Source organism: Rattus norvegicus, chromosome 3 (assembly GCF_036323735.1).
Source record: "Rattus norvegicus strain BN/NHsdMcwi chromosome 3, GRCr8, whole genome shotgun sequence".
NCBI classification, from domain to species: Eukaryota; Metazoa; Chordata; class Mammalia; order Rodentia; family Muridae; genus Rattus; species Rattus norvegicus.
In genome coordinates, this window is record NC_086021.1 from 143657804 (window position 1) to 143676268 (window position 18465).

The 18465-nt window shown below is 42.0% G+C and overlaps 1 protein-coding gene across 21 annotated transcripts in view; it reads left to right on the forward strand.

The window, feature by feature from the left end:
• The window catches only part of Plcb4 (phospholipase C, beta 4), a 369409-nt gene that overhangs the window by 252083 nt on the left and 98861 nt on the right, over positions 1-18465 (forward strand). For all 21 annotated transcript variants that reach the window (XM_063283129.1, XM_063283132.1, XM_063283131.1 and 18 more), the window contains 3 exons: positions 8700-8780; positions 9602-9661; positions 11284-11427. In XM_063283129.1, the coding sequence (XP_063139199.1) occupies positions 8700-8780; positions 9602-9661; positions 11284-11427 (285 nt within the window). The remainder of the gene's footprint in view (positions 1-8699; positions 8781-9601; positions 9662-11283; positions 11428-18465) is intronic.

Here is an 18465-nt window from a genome sequence, read left to right on the forward strand (position 1 = left end):
GTCTCCATAAGAAACTACCAGTAGGAAAAATCTCACCAGGATCTTACAAAGGCAGTCACAGAGCTGACAGTCCAGAGCAACGGACACATCTGACCTAGAGGGAACAGATACACATCGTCTTTCAATGACTTAGTCTCTGTCCCAGTCACTGCATGACATGAGTGTTGGCAGGGACTGGCTTGGGAAGAGAGACATCTAAGCAAACTCAAGCCGAGCATAACATGAAAAACTAACTTTTAGTGAGTCTAATTCAACAGTGATTTATAAGTTTTGCGTTTTGATTATGCATAGATTTGAATTCTAGGTCAGGGGAAATACGTACATACCAGGAATGTTGCTCTTTATAATTCAAAAAGGTTAAAACACAGACATAACTCTGCCTATCCTTCTATTACCTGCTTCCTCTTTGGCAACTAGCCAGACATCAGTTAGGCTCAGTGTTCTTATCTGTAAAAGAGGGATGGTTGTTTTTATATTATTTGTTTATTTGGTAACACACAGTCTCTACTAGGAACACTAAGAATTATTAATGTCTTATAGTAACAATTGTAAGTATTTACTTTGTTCATATTGCACTGTGCTTTTGTTTTATTTAGTAAGATGGAGTCTCATTAGATAGCCCAGACTGTCCTACAACTGTCAATCTCCCTGCCTTAGCCTTCCAGTCACGGTTATTACAAGTATGTGTCAGCATGACTGGCTTTGGTTCAGTTTATGTGTCAAATCCTCTAATACCTAGAGGTATACTGTAGGTATACTGATATTATTCTCTATTTTTAGCAATGAAGAAATGCATTTCTAATTGCCGTGTTTGAGCTATATTCATCTGATCATAAAGCTCTTTCTAGGGATCATGAGGTATTTTATGATTTTATATTTTTGTCACCATCAAAAAGAAGCTATAATGTAAAAGTACATACTGCTAGATAAAATAGAGATAGGATTTTAGATTATAGGGGAAACGGCAACATAGGAAAATGTGCTAAATTAAGAACATCTAGTGTGAGCAACAGATATCCCAAGAAATTGGAAGAGATTAGTTGCGGTGCACTTCAGGTTTTCTGTTGCAGGAGTACAAGGGAAAAGGAATGGCCATAGGTCACTGTGTCCATTGCTTTGAAGGAAATCAGCACATCACTAGGGTCTACTTTCTGCTAGTATCTGAATGAATGTTCCCTCTTTAAAAGGCCAGTCCTACAAAGATAGCAAAAATACACATTAAAGGAAAGACAGCATCTTCAGTAAATGGTGTTGGGCAAATATGTAGAAGAATGAAGCTAAGTTCTTATCTCTCTCCATGCACAAAATGCAACACTAAATGGGTCTAGAACCTTAAGGTAAGACTTCACACTTAGAAACTGCTGAAGGAAAATGTACGCAGTCTATTTCTATAGAGAGACTCATGTAAGGACTTTCTGAATAGCATTCCGGTGGCACATCAGTCCACAAATGAGATAAAGTGAATCTAAAAGGCTCTCTCCCAAAAGGGAACTGTCACTTGAGTGACAACCCTTGCTGTGGGCAACCCACAGAAAGGGAAACTTTCCTTCCATACATCTGTCAAGAGAATTAGTGTCTTAGGGTTTTTATTGCTGTGAAGAGACACCATGACCACAGCAAACCCTTATAAAGGAAAACGTTTCATTGGGACTGCCTTACAGTTCAGAGATTTAGTCCCTTATCATTGTGGTGGGAAGCATAGTGAGACTCAGACATGATGGTGGAGAAGGAGTTGAGATCTGGATCTACAGGCAGCAAGTCTTCCTGGGACTCTGAGCCACTGAACCTGAGCTTGAGGTTCGAGGAGAAAAAAGCCCAGCCCCTAGTAACACATTAACATACTTTTTTTGTTGACAAAGCCACAACTTCTCCCACAAGGCTATACCTATTCCAATAAGACCACACTTATTCCAAAAAGGCTATAACTCCTAATAGTGTCATTACCTATGGACCTATGAGGGGCATTTTTATTCAAACCACCACAATTACCATCTAGACTATACAAAGAACTAATAAAAACATAAGCATCAAGAAAACGAACAAAAAGTAGGCTATGAAACTGAACAGGAAATTCTCAAATAAATACATATGGTTAGCAAATACTCTTAAACACATCCAGCAGCCTTAGCCATCAGGGAAATGAAGATTCAAATTATATTATATTAAGATTCTATGGGCTGGAGAGATGGCTCAGCCGTTAAAGGCTAGGCTCACAACCAAATATATAAGATTCTATGTCACCCCAGTCAAAAGCCATCATCACAAAATCAAATAATAACATAGATGTGGGGAAATGAGACCTGGCACACTGTTGGTGGGAAAACAAACTAGAGCAAGCACTTTAGAAAGTCATTCTGAAGGTTTGTCAAAAAAGTAGAACTCCCGTATGACCTAGCTATGCCACTCCTAGGCATATAACCAATAGAATCTATATCCTGTTATAGGGATAATTACATACCCATGTTCACTATAGTATCCAGGAAAGTGAAGTACCCTAGATTTCTATCATCCAATGAACAGATAAAGAAAATGTAATACACAATGCATTTCTATTCAGGGTTGAGTGAATAAAAGCAGCACAGAATTAGTATCAGGGAAATTGGTTCGAATTTCAGGTTTGTAACTCATTGGCTTAGACTTTGAAGAAATTACTATACTGTGAACATTTTCTCCCATCCATAAAAATCTATTGACTCTGGTCCTAGCCACTAACCTCATGTGGGTCTCGTTATTAAAATCATAATAAACATTGTGCTCCTCTACTGCCCACCACAGTTCAAGAGCTTCACAGTTCTGGTGGCTCACAGTGATCATATGACACATTTGTGACGTTGTGGCAAATACTAAAATCTGGCCGAGTTCTTGCTTGTTTTAAATGAGGTAGTAGTGTGTGTGAAGTGCGTGATGCGAAACAGTAAATCAGAACATCATCTGTTCTCTCCTGTTCATGGCTGTTCATTGATTCAGCGTTCACTGTGTGCCAGCGTGTTGCTTTCTTTTGTTCTTTGGCTGTTCCTTGAGGTTAGTGTCAGTTTACTTTCAGATAGAGAGGAAAACTTAAGTTTGAGAAGGTTAATCAATACGGCCACCCAAGACCTCCACAGGTGTCTGTGGAGAGGAGCTTGGAGTGTCCACACCACTGTAAGGGCCTCCTCCTTTGCATGTCTTAGTGCCAGTTACTTTTCTGTTGTTCTCTAAAGCACCGTGACAAAAACAACTTAAAGAGTTTATGTGGGCCCGTGGTTCCAAGGGGATTTGAGTCTTTCGTGACAGAAGCTGCTGGCATGGTGGCTGGATTAGCAGGTTGGGAGCTCACATCTGGAACTGCAAACAAGAAAGAGAGAGAGACAAGAATAGTTCATGGTTTTGAAACCTCAGAGCTCAACCTCAGAGCCCAGCCCCAGTAAAATCCTTCCTCCAGCAAGTTTACTTCCTAAACCTGTCCAAACATTGCTACTATCTGGAGACCAAATAGACCAAACATCTGAGCCTATGGGGGACATTCAAATCATCATAGCCCTCGTTCTCAAAAAGTGTAAAAGTGTGATGTAATGCAAAAGCCCCCATCCTATTCTTTCCTCCATATTTGAATCTTTCCAAACAGACACAAACAGAAAAGAGGAGTCCTGCACCATTCCTGTATCAATAAAGTGGAATTAAATCACATATGAGCCAATCCAGAAAAGCTGGCCATCGCTGACAGTAAGGCTTTACTCTTCCCTAGATTGTGTTGCAGAGTCCATGGTGTAAACATGGACATTAGAGTTAGCTAGGGTAAATGGTGGGAAGACAGGCAGGAAAGAGAGACAAACTATAAACGTACCTTGAAATCAAAGTTATGAGGCTAGGGAGATGTCTCTGTGGTTAACAGGTTTGCTGCCCGAGGGTTTTGATTTTTCTACCACCCACTTTTGGAAAGCAGAAATGGGGCATCTCCCAGGTAGGCTGACTAGCTAGACCAGATAAATTGGCAGACTCTGGGTTCAGCAGGAAACCCTGCCTCAATATATAAGCAGTCAATGTAAACTCCAGGCATCAACTGTTGAATCTCCCATGCATGCAAACACACGTATATCTGTAACCGTACACATGAGGTACACACACACATACACACACACACAAAGACACACACACACACACACACACACACACACACACCCCACATCTGTTATCTAGGTACCCATCCACCTACTCTCCTTTTTATTCAGCTGGCTGAGTGTTCTGCAATTCCTTTCGAGAGGAAAGGATATTAAATTTTATTTGACAGAACACCTTTTGAAATAGAATGTAGAAATATTACTAAGCTAAATCAATTTGAATATTTTTTTAGGTTATGCTATTGAATACTGTGAAGATAGCATACACTAAAAACTAGCATATAACTTAATCAGGCACTCCATGTTTGAAGAGATGGTAGGTGTCTCTAGAAGCCTTGAGTGGCACACTGCCTTCTGAGCAGGGATCCTAGGGCCAGAAATAGATTCTGCCAGCAGCGCTGCCAGCCAGAGTGATGCTTCTGCCTCTCTCAAGAAAAGTGGCCTCTGGCTGCCACTTGTTCAGAATTTCCACAAGAATTCCTGGCCCATTTCAGCCTGCACTCTCTGTAGCCTAAAGTAAGAGTTGGGCCTGACAGCCAACAGGCCCTTGAACTTCAAGGGGTAAGTTCTCACAAGAGAATTGAAAACACAGCTCCCAGGAAGAAGTTCTGTTAAGGTTTGTTTTCTTACTAGCAGATTCAATTACTATCTATTAACTGGAAAACAAATAGATTTGCAAAAGAGACAAAGGCCAGCTTCCTTTTACAGTCTCCTCCACAGTTCCCTGGGTGGTAGACAATGTAACTGGCCATGAGTCTATGATATCATTAAGTTGGTCTGGCCAGGGAGCCACAGCCTGAGTTCCAGTCTAAAAGTGCCCATGTGAAATTGAAAACTGCTGTTGGAGAGAAAGAATAGATTGTGTGTATTTACCTCCAGTAGAGGCTCAGTGCTTAGTTTGTTGGTAAGTAGGAATACTCCCTTTCAGCTGTCTGTCACTTAGTCCAGATTTGAGTTCTGAGCTGTCCTGGGTAGATTGCATGGATCTGGTCAGGTAACCTCCCCGCTGAGTCAAGGAGCTCATTGTGGGCTCTTATGTTCAATGCTTTAAGCATCAGTCAGGGATTCTCTGTAAGGTCCCTGGAAAATATCTACCCTGGCCACTACGTCTCACAATAACAAATAGGGAATTATCTCACGAACCAGACGGGCCATTTATAAATATTTCTTTATCTCGTTTTGGTTGCTAAGGACCCCAGAGGCAAACAGGTTTTGTTGTCTAATTGTAGGGGATCATCCTGCACCTGTCTATCTCTGTGGGTTTCTGCAAGTGGGTTTCACTCTATTTTACCATTCTACTGTATATTGCTTCTTCTTGATCAATTTTATTATCTTGTTTTGGTAGAAAGCTGCTGCTGCTGCTTCTCCTCTTTCTCCTTCCCCTTCTCTTTCCCCTTCCTTCCCCTTTCCCCTCCTCCTCCTCTTCCTCCTCCTTTTTCTCCATCTCCCTCTCCTACATCTTCTTGTGCTTTCCTATTTTTTCTTTTTTTGTTTGTTGGTTTTGTTTTTCACTTTTAAGATCCCCAGAATTGAACCAAGGCTCCTGAGTATGCTAGCTGAATGCTTTTCCACTGATCCTGATCCTTAATTGGCAGGTTTTTTGTTTTGTTTAGTTTTGTCTTGCTAAGTTGCACAGGCAGGAATTGAATTTGTGATCCTTTCCTCTTAGCCCCTGAGTAGCTTAGGTTACAGGTGTATGCTATCATGCTGTGCTAGAGCAACTTCTTTGCATGGGGCATTCAAATGATGTCCTTAGCCCAATGGAGGCTCCTAGTCAGTCCCTCTGACCCACCCCAACTTTTGAAATGAGTATGTATGAATTAGGAATAGATGTCCCTTCTTCCGCACAGCCCACCTTAGTTTCCTCGTGTGTCAGCTTCTCTCCCCTGAAGTTCCAGAAGAACTGATGGATCTGAACTGTTGCCATCCCTTCTATACAAACAAGTTCCTTTTTGTTTTTGCTTTGTCTTTTTTAAAAATACTGTCCTGCAGAAAAATATTTTATTTGATAAAAATTATTTGTCCATTTATCCTTTCATGAATGAATTAGTTTTAAATTGATTTTGAAATAAATACTTCAAGTGCAAGAAAGCCAGAGATGCACAGGTCCTTGTAAGGTCTCTCATGAACGTGACTCTCTAGAGAGTGTGAGCCAGTCAGTGGGGGGTGACAAAACAGCAGACTGGGTTTGGTGCTAGCAAGGAAGTAAGCGTGATATTGTGACAGGAAGCGAAAAGCATAGTATGAAGCTTGGAGCTCCTCTGAAGAGAGGATGGATTGATCATTAGAGTGATAACTGGAAATGATGAGCTAGAGACACTCGGGGAGGAGAGAGACATTTAGGAAAACATGAAACTAGAAGTTCAGAGGCCTTGAGGCTTTAAGGAAAGCAGTTCTATTGCTAATGAGCAAAAAGGAGTAAAGAGCAGGAAGCCGCTAAAGGTCAATAGGAAGGACCGGATCCTTTAGACCCTGTAGTTGAAATTTTACCCTTAAGTATAATGGGAATTCATTAGCTTAGGGTTTATTTATATAACTGGCTGCTGTGGGGGTAAACAGAGGAAGTGAAAACAGTCCATAGGAGTGGTGACAAATGTTTGGACCAAGGTCATCGTGGTAGAGATGGACTTAGTTGAACACAAAACTTCAGTGCTATGAAAGTAGACGTAATGAACATGAGGAGAAAACACAAGGAAGAACAAGGCAAGGATGACTGTCAGTCTCAGTGAATGAGCTGGGAGGTGAAGAGCTAGAGGCACCTGTAACATTTCTTGAAGTAAGGACAGTTCCTGATGGTAGAGAAGCTCAGAGAGGAGAGAGGGAACCAAGAAGTCAGATCAGGACATGTCAATTTTGAAACATCCACGGATGGCCATTGAGGAGCTAAATGTCTGACATGGATCTCACAGGCCATTAGGCTGCTGTTTTAAATGTGAGAGGCAAGGGTAGTTTGTCAGTATTAATGCCATGGAGTTTTATAGAAACCTAGGAGCATGACGGAAGGGAGGCATCCAAGAACCACGTCATAAAGGACATACAGAGTTTGACTGTGTAAGGAAAAGGCAGGAAAGGGCATCAGAGGAATGGGGCATTGTCAGGGTGTGGAGAGAGAAGGTCTTTTAAGAAAAAGAGACTGTCAACCACTCAGAGGCCAAATCACACACATAGTGCCTAACAATTGTTCATAGTTGGTTACCATGGCTACCACATTGTGTGCTGTAACTTAGTGAGTTGTGACTCTGATCTGTGTGTCTTGCATACAGACTTTGATTAGGCTTGGTTCTGAGACAAATTAGGAGGAAGTAAATACACAACAGTTCAGCTGGGTTTTGTCCCCGAAGGCAGAAGTCTTTCCTCACCTTTGCCTCTATCAGATTCACTGATCTGTCTCCAGCTCTCAGCACTGTTATGGACTTCCCAGCACCTGGTATGGCACTGAATACACGTCGTGATTCTTTGCTAGAAAACTACCCAGATTGAAGTTCATCTTTATTCAGGGATGCCAGGCCCCTGCATTCTGCCACCTTATGGTAGCCATCTCTTGACATTGGATTTACCGTGATGAATATTATTGTTTTCCTGGAATTTAGAAAGATAACTTTGGATGGATGAAACTAAGAATCTGAAATACCTTTCTTAAAATGTTAATCTTGTATTTTTGCTATTTATTTACTGATGTCTTTACCCATGAGGGAAAGGACAGATTCCCTATTGTTTGCATTGTAATGAGCTAGGAAGACATCTTTAGATCATGTGAAGGATGCCTAGGTTTGTTGAAGCACAGAGCCATGTCTCGGTATTACACAAACACAGGGCACAGAGCATCTGAGTTCATTTCCAGAACATCCTTTTTCTCTCACTGACAGAACTTTCCTGGTACTCCTAGATGTAATTGAGCATTTATTAGGCCTAGGGTATATCTACTGTAGTGTGCGAGTTTGGAGAACACTCCTTCTCAAAGGAAGCTTTGATTCTGTGGTTTTCATTGAGTTTCTGGAGACGAAGTCCACAGCAGTGGGACACAATGCGGTGTCCATCAGAAGCCCTGGGGGGGTCCTGTATGGAGGGCAAACAGGTTACAGTTTATTTTCAGGAGCTCCTATCCCAAGACCTTCACAGAACTCTTTTCTGTATAAACCAAGAACATCGATGTTAGTAATTTCAAACATGTTACAGAGGAGCATTCTCTGTTAAAGAGATCAGCTTTTTAATATAGAGAAAGAACACACAGTGTTCTAAATAAAAATGTTCAAGGGGCCAGTCCTTGGTGTCCTTTAATCCCAGCATTTGGACCTAGGCGGGTGGATCTCTGAGTTTGAGGTTGTCCTGGTCTACAGTGTGAGTGAGTTTCAGGATAGCCAGGGCTGCACAATGAAACCTGTCAGAGAGAGAGAGAGAGAGAGAGAGAGAGAGAGAGAGAGAGAGAGAGAGAGAGAGAGAGAGAGAGAGAGAAACTAAACCAAACAACAAACCAAAAAGAAACGTTCAATAATGTCATCAAAATGGAGTTGTTAGGATGCAGATACAGAGGGTGCCTGCCTGTGGTGCTGTGACTAGAGGCAATGCTGTCAGTTACAAAGAGCTTCCACTTCTTTTTAACAGGAATCTTTCGTGTTTGAGCCCAACTGCCTCTTCAAAGTGGATGAATTCGGCTTCTTCCTGACCTGGAAGAGTGAAGGCAAGGTATGGCATAAGAACAGGGGCTTGTCCTGCCTGCTGTCCAGGTTAAGCCATTTCACATCCCAACAGGTAGACCAAGCACCTCTTGAGGGCGTGGAGACTACACTTCAGCATTCCCTTGAGAGTCTTCCCTATGTACTTCCTGTCCCACAGCGAGGAGGACATCTGGGAATTAAAGACATGCAGTTTAACTCTCAGAGATTCAACTGGAAGAACAAAGCTGGTATTTTAAAAAGAGCTACAAGTCATTGTGAAAACGAATACATTGTTGTAAAAGTTGGTTTAATCTTGAGAGCTAGCAATATTTTCTAGAAAATAATTTTCAAGCTGAAACCAACAAGTGCTTTGCATGAGGTTCCTTAGAGCCTGGGGAAGGATTGGATTGCATCATGGCACCCACATTTAGTGAACACTGGAGTTGAACCAAGATAGGTGGAGTTGGCAGTGTATAAAAATTAGCATTATTCCTACTTAATGTTTTATATATGTGTGTGTGTGTGTGTGTGTGTGTGTGTGTGTGTACAGATATTCAACGATACAGAGGCAGTATGTATATAAATGCAGTAATATTTTGAAAACATCTTACTAATCATTCAGAATTACATTCATATGTATGTAACCATATTTATGTGCATAAACACACACACATACATGAAATAAGAAGCTCGAGTCTTTTCTTTCTGATCATTACACATCATTGCTGTTATTTGGTTTGCATTTGTATGAACAGCGTTGATTTTGTATTTAGAAATGTTTGTTAATACTCTGTGCCATGAGGCTGGCAGAGTTTACGTTCATCGCTGGGGTATATGCTCTCTCTTCAGGAAGGACAAGTGCTAGAATGTTCCCTCATCAACAGCATTCGGCTGGCAGCCATACCAAAGGTAAATGCAATTGGCGTTATCCTTCAATTTTATTTTATTTATAGTGTGTAAGTGCGTGTGTACATGAGTGTGTACAGGATGTGTGTGTGTGTTAGGATGAAGTTAGTGTGCATGTATTATATGTTCCTGTGCAATTGGTTCTGTCTGTCCAACTTCACATGCATTCTGGGAATAACACTCAAGTCCTCAAGCTTGGACAGCAAACATTTTTACCCTCCGAGCCATCTTGCTGGCCCTGCTGTACTTTTAAACATAGATTTACAAGACCTGAAAAATGATCTCTGGAATTCTGGTTGATTTCTTACTGCCCCAAAGTGATCAGCTTGGATTTAAGAATGGGCACAGAGTGGACTTTTCATCTATAACTCTTAGGTGACTTGGAGTACATTATTTGGATTTCAGTTATATTAGAAATGTTTTAATCCTTGAGACTAACAGCATTGCCCTGGTGTCAGTATCAGAGAGACAGATCCCTTCATCTAGAAACTAATTTTAAAAACTCTCCACACTCCCTGGAGTCAGCCCCTCATGTGTGACTGATGAATGTGGGGGTTCACATGGCTGAGGCACCCCATATTTCTTTATCTGTGCACTCAAGACACTGGTGCACACACACACAGCTTAGATTACCTCTGAGAGGGAAAGCATCCAGAACACAGAAATCGGTGATCCTCAGAGGCCGTGTTTGAAATAGAGGCTGTCTGCATAGTGCTGTGAGGAATTTCATAGATGATTCTACCACATTATTTATTTCCCTCAGCGTAACTTCCCTGTGTGTTTTCAGATTTCCAAAACAAAATTCTATTCCTGATTGTTTGTTTTTATTTGTCAGTTGGCCTTTCATGTTAACTAAGGCTTCTATGTAACTACTTATTGGAATTTCCTCTGGAAAACAAATGTGGTATTCTATTTAGGAATTAGGGTAAACTTTCACAGCTTTCCTTCCACGTGAGGATGCATAGGTTGTAGAAATGCAAGTGCTTGGTCCTTGTATCCAAGCTACTTGAGAGTCTTAACATTATTTCCTGAGAACAGCCTGTGGCAGTGACTGTGGTGTTGCTCTCATTCCTGCTAAGTAAGCCCATGTTCTGTAGTGAGGCCCCTTTGGATATTCATGGACACAAGCACACACCTGTCACAGTCTTTCCTGGACATCACCAAAGCTGAACTGCTCAGGGAGTGACAATCAACATTCAGACAAGGAGGCTGGAGCTGTGGTTGAGCTGTTAAGAGCATTGGCCACTCTTCTAGTGGACCCCATTCTATTCCCAGAACACACATGATAGCTTTCAACTTTCTGAGCACCAGGCACACACAATCATAGACATACATGACATCAAAACAAATAATTGAGATTTATTTTAAGAAGATCTACACAAAAGACTATTGAGCCAAGGTGTTTTTTTTTAGTATAATGCTGTTCTGAAGCTGTTTATTGTGCACTGTAATGCTGGTTTTATCATGTTAGACTAATGCTACTTCCCTGGGGTTTGAAATGCAGCACGGACCATTTCCCTTTAGGTATATTTTTACACAAAGTGTGCTTTCTTTCCACCGCATTTTTCTCTACACTCACTCTGCGACCTAACATATTTTTTTTCCTATTTTTATACACCGACAAGGATCCCAAAATCCTGGCTGCTCTCGAGTCTGTTGGAAAATCTGAAAATGATCTGGAAGGGCGGATATTGTGTGTCTGCAGCGGCACGGATCTGGTGAATATTGGCTTCACTTACATGGTGGCTGAAAACCCAGAAATAACTAAGGTAACATCCCAACGGCCTCCCTCCCCAATAAGTACATGTTGTGTGTGCGCATGCACAGCTTTTTAACGTTCACTATAACTTTAAATGTGAAATTGAGAATTGTATGATCATTTTAATCTTTTAAAAGTCCACTGCTCTGCTGGCATATTTGTATAGAAAATTCAGCAACCAGAATGCCTGCATCCCTTATCGCTCTTAGAGGTCAACCCCTGAATACCTGGCATGGTATGTCATTAGAAAGCTAGCTCAGGCCTTCTATAACTTGAGTGTGCCTAGGTATCCCTGAGATCAATAGGTCAGAGTTAGAAGACAAGAGATTCCTTTTCTGTTAAACTCCAAGAACCACAGTTTGAGTATCAAATATCTTGGTCAGTTCTGCCCACAAGAAACAGAATGTTAACCATGTATATGATTTAGGAATAGCTGGGTGGGAAAGAGCAAGCATGGCATGGGTAAGGTTCTAGTATCAAAAAAAATGGTATAAAAATATAAAAAGGTAGTGAGTGGCTCAGTAGTGGAGACTATACCAAGCATGTACAATATTCTGGGTTTTACCCTCAGTGCCAGAGACCAACATGGGTATAAAATATGGTATTTAACCCAACATATCCTGAACATTGTTGTTTTAGTATGCTATAAGCATAAAATTTCCTAGTAGTATAGTTTACATTCACCTGTTCATGATGTTTGACCTGTAGTGTATGTTTTCAAATTAGACCTGCAAATTAAAAGTACAAAGTAGCTATGATACCCAATGGCTACCATATTGAACAGTGTAAACCCAGTTGCTTCACAAATCACAGACTCTTTTCCTCAGTAAACTGTTTGAAGTATTGAGTTAAGACCCATCTTTTATTCAGATGCCCATTATGGATTATTAAACTATTGCCCTAGCAAGCTAGTCTCTAAGAGATTTTGGTGAAAAAAAGCTTCAGACTTTAATCTTCCCAACTTGACTTCCAAACATACATAATCTATAGGAAGGAGACCAAGCCTTTTCTCTTCTATTATAGAGACCTGGGTTTGGGAAAGGAGAGGTCTTTCAGTTTCCATTAGTTTCATAATTAGAAGCACAGCATAGGTTTAGTAAGAAAGATGTCAGCAGAGGTGCTGGGTCATGTAGGAAGAAGGATACTCACCAGCTAAGATCAGGAGGGCAAACAGGACCAGCACAAGCATGAGCTCTGGGTCTAACAGGAGGCAGAATTGAGTTTTGCTCACTCTGGGACCACAGGGCTCACTCAACATCACCTGCATGGCATGGCCCTCATTCTCGAAGTACTGGCCTTACCCGAGATATCCTTACACACTAGTCCCAGACCACCAGATGCACTGATGCAGAACCTGCATTTGTAACAATAACTTCCAGGTGACTCGTGTGTGTGTATGTGTGTGCACATGAGCACACAGGAACGAACACACACACACACACACACACACACACACACACACACACGTGTGCACTGAAATTTCAGAAGCTGTTGCTTTTCGTCTTTAGAGCCAGGCATGGGCCCTCCAAGGACAGCCTTTGCTCTGTCCTTGCGGAAGTGGCTCTGTAGGTTTTGTGCCATTGTTCCATGTCATCTCAGTTTGGGAGGACCGCTTTTACAGGCCTCTGAAGTTTTCTCTGCTCAGATGGGAGTCTGATTTGAATGGATTATTGACCTTGATCTAGACAAATAGTGTTGCTGCATCCACAGTTCAGGCTTGCATATTTGCCGCAAAGGTCTTTCTCATCGCTGTTTGCCATAGCAACACTGAATCTGGGGTATCCATTCTGGCTAACTGAAGAGAATGACTTGCTATTCAGATACAGATGTTTGGATACTTGAAATTTTGCAAAAATAAGGTAAACTTTGTTGTCCTGTCTAACATCAACTCCTGTTGGAAAAAGCACCATGATTCCTTCTAAACTCAAGACTCTGCTCTAGGACTCTGATTAGCTGAGCCTTTCCTTCTCAGCCTGGGAACATAGGCACCGTATTTACTCTTCTGTGTCTCACCTCTTTTTTCCTTCTGTAAATTGAGACTTGCATAAAAACACTCGCCATAGGACTATGAGGGTTGCAGGAGTTGCTGCTTTGAAAACAAGCTGCTCATCCCATCCTCCTGTCAGCTGTGATGATCCCAAAGTCAGAGTGTGAGCTAGGAGGGGAGGAGGAACTCAGGAGGAGCCTCCTACTGTCTTATCTCTCAGACATGATGGTAAACTCAAAAGACCACACAGCAAGTTAGGCCGAAGCCCAGCCTTAAACTCAGGCTGTCTGCCTTCCCTCCTCGGTACTGGCTACATTACCTTATGTCCCGAGTGAGCAAGTAAGGTCCTGGGAAGATGGCTCAAATCAACAAATCTCAGTGATTCGTTTCCTTTAATTTGATTGCTGCCAATCTTGGTCTATTGTGTTCAAGAATCTCCTTCTGGAATACGCACACATGACTAAGTTAATAAGGTGGGCAGTACGCCCTCAAAGACAAACTTCAACTGTCTTTTTTCTCTTAGTAGCAGTTACATTAAGAAAAGCTTTATTTCCTAGAAAATAACGACTATCAATAATTCTGTCCTGATTTTCAGTTCAAACTCACAGATATTTAACCCTACTATTTTCGAGGGAAAATATTTTAGCTTCTCGGAACCGTTACTTAGAAGAAAAAAGGTCTTTATTTTTTTAATATTTCTCTAATGGTATAATGTACAAATAATGAATCTCATTGTCCAGACTGGAGAGTCTGTTATTACATCACGTCCTTCTGGCTGATGAGGGCTGGCTGACAACATTAAATACCCTGTTTTTCTAACTAAGAGTAATAGTTTTCCCTGAATGTTTTAAGTGAATATGCATGTAGATGGGTAATGATATCTTGTTGTCAATGCTTAAAAGCTAGTATTAGTCAGCATCAGGACTTTTACCACCTTTAGTATTGACAGTACTTTCTATGTTACCATTTTATTCCTAATTCTGGATAGATGGATCCCAACAGATTATACAGGCCAGGAAGTGAGAGAATTTACATGAAATGTAAGTGTGATTGGATTAGATCAAAAAGATGGAAGAATTCATCAATCAACTCAGGTCAGTGAGAAAAGCAGAGTAGAATACCTGGGGAGGTGGATGGGACCCAGTGGTACCAGTCACGTGGACTGAGGTCCCTCAAATTATGGGATCACAAGCTGTGCTAATGGCCCAGTTAGCCTATATGGAAGGTATTCCTGGGGAGTTCATTACAAAAGCCAGTAACGACACAGAAATGGTTTTTAAATTACTATGTGGAGATCTTGAGTGCTTTGGCCGTAAGCAAGTACACACTTGCTGGCCATTCTTTCAATGGCCGAGCTGCAGACTTTCCGTGTGGTCTGTTGATGGGATATCATGAAGCTTTTAATATATACCCCGGACATTGAGGACATGTGTGCAACAGGCTGCAAGTAAGCCCACATTTCATAGCTCTGTGACTTCCCCTAATCTACTGCTTGTCTAGTCCTATGTGAACTAGCGCACAGAGAGCATTTGGAAGAAACAAATAGCAACCCACCCTTAAAAAGAAAGCTCTAGAATATTCCACTCTAATAGCAACAGGTCTTTTTCCTTTCACTAGAATGTTTCATTTGTTTATGTAATGTTTTATTATAATGGGCATAAACAGGCTTGGGAATTAATATAAGTGTTTCATTTGTAAGCCTTCAAGTTTGGGACAGAAGAATTTACTACCTACATCAGTGTGCGGCCTCGAAATTGAGTTCAGTGTTTGGGTATCCATGGGCTTTGATCGTCTTAGGAGCATTCGGCATTGCTTTCTCTAACCAAGGAGGGAGACAGGAAGAGGGTTTCTAGTGTTGCATTTGATTATTGAAATGCTTGAGTCTTCTCATAAGTCCTGGTCTATTATGCCACAGAGCAGTCCGACTGCCCTGAAGAATTCAGTTCTCCAAACGTTTAGCCGAAACCAACTTTATCTTAACCCAGACTCCAGAAGGGCCAAATTTAACTCAAGAGAAATTATCTGGCTCTGAGCAAGTCTTGCATATTGTTTTCAAGGAGAGTCTCCAATTGTGTGTGTGTGTGTGTGTGTGTGTGTGTGTGTGCGTGTGTGTGTGTGTGTGTGTGTGTGTGAGAGAGAGAGAGAGAGTGTGTGTGTGTGTGTGTGTATGAGAGTGAGTGTGTATGCACGTGTACGTGCGTGTGCCTCGTCTACGTGGCTGTTTGGTGAGTCAGTAAAATCCAGATGATTCGAATTTCTCCAAGTTCAGGTTGCAAATCCTTATAAAGTATTTTCTAGTCCTTTGCCTGTGAGAATGTGATTGTGTTTTTTCCAGAGACGAAAGTCTTATATAAGCCATCCTGGAAGCTCAGTGTGTGCTGTCTCCAGATGCTCTCAGTGCTGTGCAAACAAACTAGCCTTGCCTCTCGCCACTTACTTAGGTTTGCTCTTGACTCCACTTCTCCCTAATATGGTATCCTATACAGGTTGGTAGCCACGCTTCTCACCTGCAGTCCTCCTCTCAGCTGCTCTGTCAAGACCACCCGCACCTCCCTCTCACATCCCCAAACCATCCCTCATATTATTCAAGTTCCATCTCCTCAATATATTCAGAGCACAGTTGCTTCTCACTGCCACTCTTCTGTGCTGTGATCCTGGCTGAAGCTGTTTCTATTTCCTCTTCTCTTCTCCTCTCTCTCTCTCTCTCTCTCTCTCTCTCTCTCTCTCTCTCTCTCTCTCGTGTGTGTGTGTGTGTGTGTGTGTCTTCATCCAACCTTGCCTCTTACAGTCCGTTCTCAGAATAGCAGCTGAAGATAAGCCCCTTCAGATCGGGGGCTTTCATCACCTGGGATCCTCTAAGGCTTCCAAGTCTCTGTGAAATCCAGCCTCATCTTCTTCCCTGCCTGCCTTCACCTCCATTTCCCTCAGCCGTGTTTCTGTCAGATCTCTGAGGATATGCTGGCGGTTTGCTCTTTCCCCTATTGTAAAGGGAGGTTTCATGTATGTTTGTTTGTTTTGTTTTGTTTCCCTGTTGGTTTTCCTAGTTCTCTTCCCGTGCCTGCTAGACTATTTACTACCTGTACTCTCTCCACACGTCAGCCTTCCCCCAATCATCCTGCTTTCCAGAACAGTTTCCAGCCTTCTGAAAGTGCTTAATAAATGCATGTTTACTGAAGACAGCTATGCTGACCGTGCCAACATATCCTAACCCATTATATCATACTAGTTCCATCCCCTCAGTATATTCCGAGCACAGTTGCTGCTTACTGCCACTCTTCTGTGCTGTGGCCCTGGCCAAAGCTGTTTACATCTCTTCTTCTCTAGATATAATATAAGGTGGTTAATATATAGTGATACCTTGCACACCCTCTGGTAAGCAGAATCAAAGCCCATATTGTCCGTTCTATGCAGCTGGGATCTGAATCACCCCCTTTAACAGTGGGTCCACAGTAAACGTAACTCCCTCTTGTTAGTCACTCAGAGCGTCCTCTTCTCTTCTCCTCTCTCTCTCTCTCTCTCTCTCTCTCTCTCTCTCTCTCTCTCTCTCTCTCTCGTGTGTGTGTGTGTGTGTGTGTGTGTGTGTGTGTGTGTGTGTGTCTTCATCCAACCTTGCCTCTTACAGTCCGTTCTCAGAATAGCTCTGAGTGACTAACAAGAGGGAGTTACGTTTACTGTGGACCCACTGTTAAAGGGGGTGATTCAGATCCCAGCTGCATAGAACGGACAATATGGGCTTTGATTCTGCTTACCAGAGGGTGTGCAAGGTATCACTATAACTATAAGGTGTTAAGGTGTACAGCAGTCTTGCCCTAATTATGGGGCAATGGGTTCCAATGTCCCACAGCGAATGCCTGAAACCACAAACAGTACCAAGCTCTATGTGCACTTCTCCATTTTTCTTCTTCCTGTAAAGACAACTGATAAAGTTTAATTTATGTTAAAGGAGGTCACAATGCATAATGAATTATGGACAATAGATTATGATAGAATTGCCAACTTCGGTACAATTAAGGGTGAAGACATTATTGAGTACAATAGGGACGACCTGAGCACAGCCCATCTGATAATGAGGACGCTCTGAGTGACTAACAAGAGGGAGTTACGTTTACTGTGGACCCACTGTTAAAGGGGGTGATTCAGATCCCAGCTGCATAGAACGGACAATATGGGCTTTGATTCTGCTTACCAGAGGGTGTGCAAGGTATCACTTATGCATAGCTTGCTTCATCCATTTTCATTTAATATTTTCAGACATGAGCCACTAACACCATTGGAAGTGAAATAAGGGGTAAGGGGGGCACTACATCACCTCGGTGTTTTACACTTTGATTTTATACACATTAGCTGAGGAGGAGCTAGGAAAATGGTACTTGACAGGCAGGTTGAGAAAATGTGATTTGATGGTGGTCCAAGGGGAACGGAGTGATCTCTAATCCTGGGGTGTTATTTTTAGAGTCATTTTTCAGGATGTAATGAGATTGCTGCCACTAAGAGTCCATGACAGGACTGGAAGTTTCGACGCTGTTCTCTTGGCCTCCTCCCAATCTGGATCATTATATCCTGCTTATCCAAATACTTCCTGTTCTTCCAGTTAGAAAATGTTGCTTTCCTTTCCTCTCCTGAAAAGCCCTCTGTTAAAAAAGAATTGCTAACCAATTACTACTGTCTTTACCCCCCAGCCCCAGTGTGCTGTTGGGTAAAAGGTGTGTCTTCTCCAACAGGTAGCTAGACCCACTCAAGAAGAAGCAACCTCATACTGAAAGCTTCGGCCCATTTTCCAATAAACTGTAATAAAGCTTTTTGTTCCCCCTCCCTGAACCATCTCCATCCCTTTGCTTATCATTTTATCATAGGATATGCAAACCACTCATTAGCAAGCTTACAGCAACTTATTTAGTTAGAAAACCAACTCTGGTTTGTTTGTTTGTTTGTCTGTCTGTCTGTCTGTCTGTCTGCCTGTCTCTCAGAAGGTAGCTAGCTCAGAAGGGTTTCAGTCTCCAGCAAACAGGAGTTCCGATGTCTTTCATTAAGTTACAGCTGGCACTGCACAGCCGCCCGAAG